Source organism: Limulus polyphemus, unplaced genomic scaffold, assembly GCF_000517525.1.
Source record: "Limulus polyphemus unplaced genomic scaffold, Limulus_polyphemus-2.1.2 Scaffold3866, whole genome shotgun sequence".
Classification (NCBI taxonomy): Eukaryota; Metazoa; Arthropoda; class Merostomata; order Xiphosura; family Limulidae; genus Limulus; species Limulus polyphemus.
The window spans coordinates 68,951-79,527 of NW_013669476.1; the positions used below are offsets into that span (position 1 = coordinate 68,951).

Genomic DNA, 10,577 nt, shown 5'->3' on the forward strand with positions numbered 1-10,577 from the left:
GCATGTTAGTTCTTCATATATTTAGAGATCAAGTGTTGAGGTTATACCAACATGCATGTTAGTTCTTCATATATTTAGAGATCAAGTGTTGAGGTTATACCAACATACATGTTAGTTCTTCATATATTTAGAGATCAAGTGTTGAGGTTATACCAACACATAGGTTAGGTCTTCATATATTTAGAGATCAAGTATTGAGGTTATACCAACACATATGTTAGTTCTTCATATCTTGAGAGATAAAGTTTGAAATACAAGTATAATTCTATTTTACCTTACTATATATACTTTGTTTGATTGCAGCAAATATTAAGGATGTGACATGTGTTCTCTTTCAGCATCACATGAACCAAATGCCATTACACAAAATCTCTCTTCTTACATTGCAAGATTCCCTGCTGAAAGATTTTGATGCTAGTTCGACATTTGTGCATGAGGTTTCAGTTTTGTTGAATCGTTGGCAGAGTCTGTGTTCTCAGTTATTAAACTTCCTTCATCACCTACAAAGAAAACAGTGTAAAACCCAGAACTTTCCAAAAAAAGCTCAGAATATTTTTAACCTGTTACACAAGATTCAGAGTCAACTAAACCTGGAAACTCCATCTCATCCCAAGGTGGAATCTCTTGTTCAGTTAGAGGTAGGAAGTCATATTGTACTTGCCATAGTTGATAAAATAAATCACTTAATCTTATAAGTGACAAAAAATAAATGAAAAAATATGATAAAATGGTTTAAAAATTTAAATGATAAAATACAGTATACAAAAATTTACGTTGTTTTTTATACATTTTTCAATACGCATCAACTTTCCACACCCAATACAATACTGATAAACTGTTAACACTTTCTTTAATCAACTTTACACACCCAAGACCATGCTGATAAAACTGTTAACACTTTTTTAATCATCTTTTCACACCCATGACCATGCTGATAAACTTATAATACTTTCTTTAAACAATATTACACACTATTATTACTTAGTTGTTTAGACACTATACCAACACTGTTAACCATTATTATTTAATTGTTTATACCATATGCCAACATTGTTAACCATTATTACTTAATTGTTTAGACTAAATACCAACATTGTTAACCATTATTATTTAGTTGTTTAGACCATGTAACAACATTGTTAACCATTATTATTTGGTTCTTTAGATCATGTACCAACACTGGTAACTATTATTATTTAGTTGTTTAGACCATATACCAACATTGTTAACCGTTATTATTTAGTTGTTTAGACCATGTAACAACATTGTTAACCATTATTATTTGGTTCTTTAGATCATGTACCAACACTGGTAACTATTATTATTTATTTCATTAGACCCTGTGCCAACACTGTTAACTGTTACTATTTGTTTGATTAGATCCTGGAGCTAGAAGCTTTAGAAAATAAACCATTGATAGAATCACTAATTGAAGAAGGGACTGCTCTGGTTGATGACATTCCTGAGGAAACTGTTCAGAGCTCTGTCATTACTCAACTACAAGAACAATGGGTGCTTGTAACCCATTTGCTTAGAGAGAGAATAGATATACTTACCACTGTAACCAAAAGATGGCAGCTTTATCGACACCAACTTTGTGAGGTGCAACAAATAGCTAGAGAAATAGAACAAAAAGATTTGGAAAATAACACTGTCTTTGTGAGAGATTTGGACAACTTACAAGCGAATATAACATCACAACAGGTATAAACCAGTTGTACTACAGTTTGTAGAGTAGGTTGTGTTTGTTAAAACTGTTATGTAGACACTGGTACAGATAGTAAACAAAATAATACAAGCTTATAGCAGGTATAAACCAGTTGTACTACAGCTTGTAGAGTAGGTTGTGTTTGTTAAAACTGTTATTTAGACACTGGTACAGATAGTAAACAAAATAATACAAGCTTATAGCAGATAGAAACTAGCTTGTACCGTAAGCTGTGTATGTGTGAACAAGTATTTTATTGGCCTAAGTATAGTTATAATATTTACTGATTCATTCATTATTTTAGGCTGTTATAGATGAACTTACTAAAGCTAAGAATTCCCTGACTGAGTTGAAACAAACCAGAGATTTACTTCAAAGTGTGATTGATGAAGCAGAAGCTTGTATAGTTGAAGATGAAATCTTAGCTGCAGAGAACCAGATCCACACTCTTCAGTTTAAGCTAACTGAACAATATACTAGGCTTCAGAGCTTGCATGAGAAGTGGGAGGAGCTCCAACAGATTCTTCTTGAGATCAGAAAAAAATTGGATTCTGGACAAAAAGCTGCTGTTGAGCATTTACCTCAAAGTCAACAGGAACTGTATGCCAAGATACAGGAAGTTAAGGTATGGAAAAAATCCAAACTTACAAGACTGATAGTTCTTCATTCTCTGTTGTTCAAGTTTGTACTAGACAAGGTTTATTTGTTTAAACCTGGGTTCCTATATATATTTCAAGTTTTCTACGAGACAAGTTTTATTTGAGTAAACCTTGGTACCTGTATATTTCAAGTTTTATTTGTGTAAACCTGGGTTCCTACATATTTCAAGTTTTGTACTAGACAAGTTTTATTTGTGTAAACCTGGGTTCCTATATATTTCAAGTTTTGTACTAGACAAGTTTTATTTGTGTAAACCTGGGTTTCTATATATTTCAAGTTTTGTACTAGACAAGTTTTATTTGTGTAAACCTGGGTTCCTATATATTTCAAGTTTTGTACTAGACAAGTTTTATTTGTGTAAACCTGGGTTCCTATATATTCCAAGTTTTGTACTAGACAAGTTTTATTTGTGTAAACCTGGGTTCCTATATATTTCAAGTTTTCTACTAGACAATGGTAAAATATGATTTTACTATAAGGAGGAAGAAAAAGACACTGGTATTCATTAGTGGGCAGTATAAAATATGGTTACTATAAGTAGGAGGAATAAGACACTGGTATTCATTAGTGGGCAATATAAAATATGGTTACTATAAGTAGGAGGAATAAGACACTGGTATTCATTAGTGGACAATATAAAATATGGTTACTATAAGTAGGAGGAATAAGACACTGGTATTCATTAGTGGACAATATAAAATATGGTTACTAAAAGTAGGAGGAATAAGACACTGGTATTCATTAGTGGACAATATAAAATATGGTTATGATAAGAAGGAGGAATAAGATACTGGTATTCATTAGTGGACAATATGAAATATGGTTACTATAAGAAGGAGGAATAAGACACTGGTATTCATTAGTGGACAATATAAAATATGGTTACTATAAGTAGGAGGAATAAGACACTGGTATTCATTAGTGGACAATATAAAATATGGTTACTATAAGTAGGAGGAATAAGACACTGGTATTCATTAGTGGACAATATAAAATATGGTTATGATAAGTTTTATATTGTCCACTAATGAATACCAGTATCTTATTCCTCCTTTATGGTTATGATAAGAAGGAGGATAAGATACTGGTATTCATTAGTGGACAATATGAAATATGGTTACTATAAGAAGGAGGAATAAGACACTGGTATTCATTAGTGGACAGTATAAAATATGGTTACTATAAGAATGAGGAATAAGACACTGGTATTCATTAGTGGACAGTACAAAATACTTGCCAGAAGTGAGTTTCTTACACTTGTGTATATCTGTGCAGAACCTCCAAGACCATCTGTACACAGTGTGTGACACCCTAGATACTGTGGAGAGAGAAGTGGCCAATCTGCAGGATACCTGGGACCTACCAGAGGTTGGAGGAGTTACAGGTGAAGTTGCCTTACTGAGAAGAACTTGGGAAACTGTAATTGTGCTGCTTGTAATCAAAATGGAACTTATCAGTGAAAAACTGCATCATTTACATCAGTTTGATGAAGAGGCTGAAAAGCTTCTATCTTGGGCTCAGTCATTTACCATAAGAATTGAAGAAGAAAAAAATTTAAATGTTGAAGATGAAGTCCCACTTCTCGAAACTGTGAGTTTATGATTTAAAGTTTATTTAACTTCATCAAACATACTATTATATAAATATTGTTTGAAAGTTTGTAGACAAAAAAATACATAATCAAAACTGTGTTATCTTTAAATTGTATATGATATTTATTGTTGTGGTTATAGTTATAGTTGATAAGTTTTTCTTCATTACCCATTCAAGCCGTCTCCAGCCATTATTAGTCACAAAGTGGGTTCTTGATCATCGAATTTACAGTTGATATGTTTGGATTATTGAGATCTAAGTGTTGCATTGTTAGGATTATAGTAAAAACAGGCTGAAATACCCGTTAACTGACAAGGAATGTTTAAACTTAATTAAAACAATGTAATTTTAATAACAATCGTATATTTCAAAGTAATAACTTGAACATAAACAACATTTGCAGTTTGCTTTACATCTACCAATAAATAAAAATTTTGAGGTGATTACACCCTTGAAAACCCTACATCTCATTGACTATGAGAAAAGCATGGCTGTTTGAGAAACAATCCAGCGACTTTCATACTTTGACCTTGAATCTATTATAATATTCATCATTATCTAAAGCATCAACATTCCAAGATTGTTTGAGATTGACTCAATAGTCTGGGAATAATTAACCAATAGGCTTTACAAAATAGAAATAGGGTTAAATTCAATTTTGATGTCCTTAGGACATTCCCCATAGTTCATAGTGTTTACATACAAATTTTGGTTAAGATTGGCCCAATAGGCTCGGAGGAGCTAGGGTGCAAACAAACACACATTTCATCTTTATATATATATATATATATATATTACATCCATGGAGTTACAGTACTAGTTGTAGTTACAGTTGATTTGTTGGGTTTATTGTGATCTAAGAGTTGGATTTTTGAGATTATATTAAACATTACACCCATGTAGTTACAGTAAATAGTTGTAGTTATAGTTGATTTGTTGGGTTTATTGTGATCTAAGAGTTGGATTTTTGGAATTATGGTAACCGTTATATCTGTGAAATTTCATTAAGTACTTGTGGTTACAATTGGTTTATGGTTTAATTAACTTTTCTTTAGTTGAGGTTGTAGTGAATATGGCATATATGTAGTTATAAGAATCTTTAAATTAATGGTTATGTTACTTCCTGGTTAGTATGAAACATGAAATACTATCTCCAACTTGATTTCAGGAACTAGCCAGTCAGAAGGATCTCCTTCTGAAGACAACAGAACTGGGTGAAAAACTGGTGGAAGATTGTGATGATGTAAACGTCCAGAGAAAGCTAGAAGAAATTAAGAGAGTATGGGAAACTGTTAACAAACTATGGGCCCAGAGGTTGGTTTCTTACATTTTTACAAACTTTGATAACTTATCATGTATAGTTTGTGGAAACTAAAATGTGGATCTTCAGTATTGAGTTTGGAGAGTCAGTTGAAATAGGTAGATATATTTAGTGCTTTTAATGGATATAAAATAATGAAAACTCAAATGTTTCTGCGAAAAATGAAAAATAACAGTTACAGTAAATGTGGAAAGTTATCTTATAAAAGTTGGTCCACTAACAAACAACATCAGTATATTTTGGGGTAACTTTCCACATTTAATGTTGTTTTAAAAGTTGGTCCACTAACAAACAACATCAGTATATTTTGGGGACATTAAATGTGGAAGTTATTATTTAAAAGTTGGTCCACTAACAAACAACATAACTTTACATAAAATTGTGAAATAAGTAAACAAACTTTCAGCACTGGATCCAAAAAAAAGTTATAAATTAAAGTCTTCACCCTTAGTTTTCACTGTCTTTCTAGAATATTGAATTTATATATGAAAAAAGCTTCTTAAACTGAATGTTTAACATAAAGAGTAAATTAAAAAATATTTGTGAATAAAACAGTTTTGAATGATAATATTATCATTTTAAAACATTAGAATTATTCTTTCCTTTCAAGTTAACTAGTGAGGTTTTTGTTTTTTTTTCAGACAAGAGAAGCTGAAGTCTTTTCTTCTGCAGTGGAAACAGCTGGAACAGGACACAATCAGTTTTGATAAATGGTTGAACGACATTGAATACCAACTGTCAAAATCAGTTGTATATCAGGAAGTTTCTGAAAAGGAAATCAACAGACAGCAAACAGTTTTAGAAGTAAATATTTAATAAAAGAAATAAACATTCACAAATATTTAAATACATAATCAAAAAAAAGTTAGTTTGATAAAATAATTATTCCTGAACTTTCACCAGAATTAGAATTAGCCAAACTGGTATAATTTTTTTTCAGATGCTTCCCCCCCCCCCCAACTTTTGAGTACCAGCACATTTTTCTTGACAATCCCATCACAGAATAAGGTTGTACAGGACTGGATGTATGCAGGTTTTTTATACCATAAAATGTGATGAAACAGCAGTTATTTTTTGTGAGGAAAAAATCTAAAATTCAGACATTAGATTTGACCTTAATCTTTGAAAAAAATAATAATGACAAAAAACATGATGTGTTTCTAAGTTTATTTGTCCCTGAACCATGGTAGAGAGGGTGCTAAGGTGCTTAGAGTGCTTAGTAGCAAATTAGTTTTTATTTCTTATTCATTAAAGCTGAATTAGGTTTAGTGATATACAAGACTGTTTAGTTTAAGAGTTGTTACTTATTGATTTAATATTTAATGAGTATTTAGTTTTCATAACAAGAATGTTAAAAGTTCACTATTTTAAAAGTAATACTTATGACATATTTCATTATGTAACTCTATACGAGTGAGTTGTACGTTGTGTGTGTGTAGTACGCTTTTGTAATACCGTTGACATCATCATACTCAAAGCTTCTAAGTTTTTCTTGTTGTGTGTAATAGTGTTGTCACTAGGTTTCTCGGTTTTTCTGTTTTGTGTTATGTGAGTGAGTTGTACATAGTGTGTGTAGCTCAATCATAGTAGTACGCTTTTGTTATACTGTTGACATCATCATACTCAAAGCTTCTAAGTTTTTCTTGTTGTGTGTAATAGTGTTGTCACTAGGTTTCTAGGTTTTTCTGTTTTGTGTTATATGAGTGAGTTGTACATTGTGTGTGTAGTTCAGTTGTAGTAGTAGGCTTTTGTAATACTGTTGACATCATCATACTCAAGCTTCTAAGTTTTTCTTGTTGTGTGTAATATTGTTGTCACTAGGTTTCTAGGTTTTTCTGTTTTGTGTTATATGAGTGAGTTGTACATTGTGTGTGTAGCTCAATCGTAGTAGTAGGCTTTTGTAATACTGTTGACATCATCATACTCAAAGCTTCTAAGTTTTTCTTGTTGTGTGTAATAGTGTTGTCACTAGGTTTCTAGGTTTTTCTGTTTTGTGTTATATGAGTGAGTTGTACATTGTGTGTGTAGTTCAGTTGTAGTAGTAGGCTTTTGTAATATTGTTGACGTCATCATACTTGAAGCTTCTAAGTTTTTCTTGTTGTGTGTAATATTTTTGTCACTAGAGGGCTACATATTTCCAGGTTTTTCTGTTGTGTGTTATAAACACGTGCAGAGAAATAATCAGACTGTGTGAGTGATTAGCCTTAACAGGCAATTTCTAAAATGGGTTTCACAGCTGTATTATAAACAACAGAGATAAAAAGAAAATTGTCTTGTCGATTGGGTTATAAATTAACTGAACCATCCTGTGTGGACTTTTGTTCAAAGAAAAAGGGTGACAGTTACTTACAGCTCTGGATACAAATGTGATAACCAAAAGAAATTAGTCAAAGTGAAGTTAGACTGCATGATTAGCCATAATGGGCAATATTTTAAAGTAAATTTTACATTGTAATAATAGAGATAAGAAGAAGAATTTGTCTTGTGTTCTAAAGTAATTGAATCTGCTTGTATAGACTTTGATGAAAAGGAGACAATTATTTACAGCTCGGGACACAATTGTGATAACCAATAGTGTAATGAATTTTTGTATATAGTTTGACTTAATTAAAAGGTATGCTTTATTGGCAGACAAATGAACTCCAGGTACAAGACTAGTAGTGACAAAGGCTTGATAATTAGTTTCTTTTTTATTCATACCTATATAAAAAGTATATCCTATGCCATTTTTTAATACCATCAGTAATTGTAATATACATAGATAAAAAGTATATCTTATGCCATTTTTAATGCCACAAGTAATTGTGATATAATTATATTTAATAGTATATCTTATATCATTTTTAATGCCACAAATAATTATGATATACTTATAGAAAAAAGTTTATCTTATGTCATTTTTAATACCAAGTATTTTACTGATGATATTCAAAAACTTGTAGGATCAACCAAAAAAAGCAACAGAAACCAGTAATCCTAGCTATTTCATAAGGTGGTCTTTCCTTTATCAGGGGGTAAAATATATTATAAGTATGTTAATCAGTTTTCAAGAATATCATGTTCTTATAAAAACTATCTTTCATTTGGTCTCTTCAGGACCTGCAGACATAGAAAAACCACAGTTCTAACATACTTGGTATCATATCTACATAACTGATCAACACGTAGGACCTGCAGACATAGAAAAACCACAGTTCGTGTTGATCAGTTATGTAGATATGATACCAAGTATGTTAGTAGGACCTGCAGACATAGGAAACCACAGTTGTAACATACTTGGTATCATATCTACATAACTGATCAACATGTAGGATTTTCAGGACCTGCAGACATAGAACAACCACAGTTGTAACATACTTGGTATCATATTTACATAACTGATCAACATGTAGATCTTCAGGACCTGCAGGCATAGAAAAACCACAGTTCTAACATACTTGGTATCATTAGAGTGATCATTTGTCATTTTACTTTCTGAAGTGATCAGGTTCTTCTACTGTTTAGTGTTGAGATAAGTGTTATACTAAAGCAGATGAACACGGTTTTCTTATTGTTTAAGTATTTTACTGTTGAGGTAATTGTTATACTAAAGGAGGTGAATTCAATATTTTTATGCTTGATGTGATATATAAGTAGCTCTCATAATCTTTAAGATGCTTATCTTGGGTTTTACATAATTGTTATGTTTGTAATTAGTGAACAAAAAATGATATATATATATATATATATTCAGTTTGCACTTTGCTTATAACTGCTGGTACTCTCTCTTTGATGTATTTATAATCAAACTCCCCTGCTGTCACTTGGCACTTACCCAGTATAAATGTCCCAGAATATCTCTGGTGTGATAACACTGGTTGTTACAGTGAAGTACCGGTACATTATATCAGGTTGGTAGTGTCTCAGTCCCCATGAAGTGATTAGTGAAGTAGGATTTACAAAGTATTATTGTATGTATGTCACTCAATGAATGTAGGACAAATGCCAGGAGGTCACTCTGCTTATGGAAAATATGACATTTTTTGGGTATATTTTACCTTAGGATCATTTTGTTTACCATAATTAATGTGGTTCTTGTTATTTAATTCTCTATTTGATACACGGTTTGAAATTTGAAATATTATTGTTATTTAATACTTAATTTTTTATTATGCTTACAGTTTTGTGTATGTGCACTTTGTATAGGGTTGTTTACTATGTATAGTTTATACTTCACAAGTAGAAAGATTATATCTGTTCTGAGAACATAAAGCATTCACCTAGTAGTAGTCTCATTCCAAATACTGATTAAAATTAATTATTCTAAGCAATATTGTTAACATTTCTAAAATTACTATAGGTGAGAAAACAGTTTGAATATTTTAAATTTATTTTACTATAACTCTGGAATAAAGTGTTCTTAAAATACTAGATTAGTATATTCAAGAATATCATGTTATTAAGAGAGATGTGTTTTCATTTGGACTCTCCAGGATCTACAGCAAGACATAGAAAACCATGCTAATAACATCTTAGATATGATATCTACCTGTGATGCACTCATCAGTGAGTGTGAATCAATACTTTCTCCATCCAAGAAGGATAATCTCTTGAAGAGTGTTAAGAGTCTGGAGAACAGATGGAAGCAAGCAACAAACCTAGCTGCCAACAAAAAATCCAGGTAAGACTTTATATGTTTTACCTACTGTTACATCCCACAACCTAACTACCAACAGAACCACCAGGTAAGACTTTATATCTTCTACCTTCTGTTACACAGTACAACCTGACTAACAACAGAACATCCAGGTAAGACTTTATATCATCTACCTACTGTTACATCCCACAACCTAACTACCAACAGAACATCCAGGTAAGACTTTATATCTTCTACCTACTGTTACACAGCACAACCTGACTAACAACAGAACCTCCAGGTAAGACTTTATATCTTCTACCTTCTGTTACACAGTACAACCTAACTACCAACAGAACCTCCAGGTAAGACTTTATATCTTCTACCTTCTGTTACACAGTACAACCTGACTAACAACAAAACATCCAGGTAAGACTTTATATCTTCTACCTTCTGTTACACAGCACAACCTAACTACCAACAGAACCTCCAGGTTAGACATTATATCTTCTACCTACTGTTACACAGTACAACCTGACTACCAACAGAACATCCAGGTAAGTCTTTATATCTTCTACCTACTGTTACACAGTACAACCTGACTACCAACAGAACATCCAGGTAAGTCTTTATATCTTCTACCTACTGTTACACAGTACAACCTGACTACCAACAGAACA

At 31.9% G+C, this 10,577-nt stretch overlaps 1 protein-coding gene across 1 annotated transcript in view; it reads left to right on the forward strand.

Annotated features, from left to right (window-relative positions):
* LOC106470184 (nesprin-2-like) overlaps positions 1-10,577 on the forward strand; it is a 102,314-nt gene that overhangs the window by 68,312 nt on the left and 23,425 nt on the right. Inside the window, exons 27-33 of the mRNA XM_013930718.1 lie at positions 339-638; positions 1,381-1,704; positions 2,013-2,333; positions 3,644-3,958; positions 5,130-5,275; positions 5,924-6,086; positions 9,755-9,942. Of these exons, the coding sequence (XP_013786172.1) occupies positions 339-638; positions 1,381-1,704; positions 2,013-2,333; positions 3,644-3,958; positions 5,130-5,275; positions 5,924-6,086; positions 9,755-9,942 (1,757 nt within the window). The remainder of the gene's footprint in view (positions 1-338; positions 639-1,380; positions 1,705-2,012; positions 2,334-3,643; positions 3,959-5,129; positions 5,276-5,923; positions 6,087-9,754; positions 9,943-10,577) is intronic.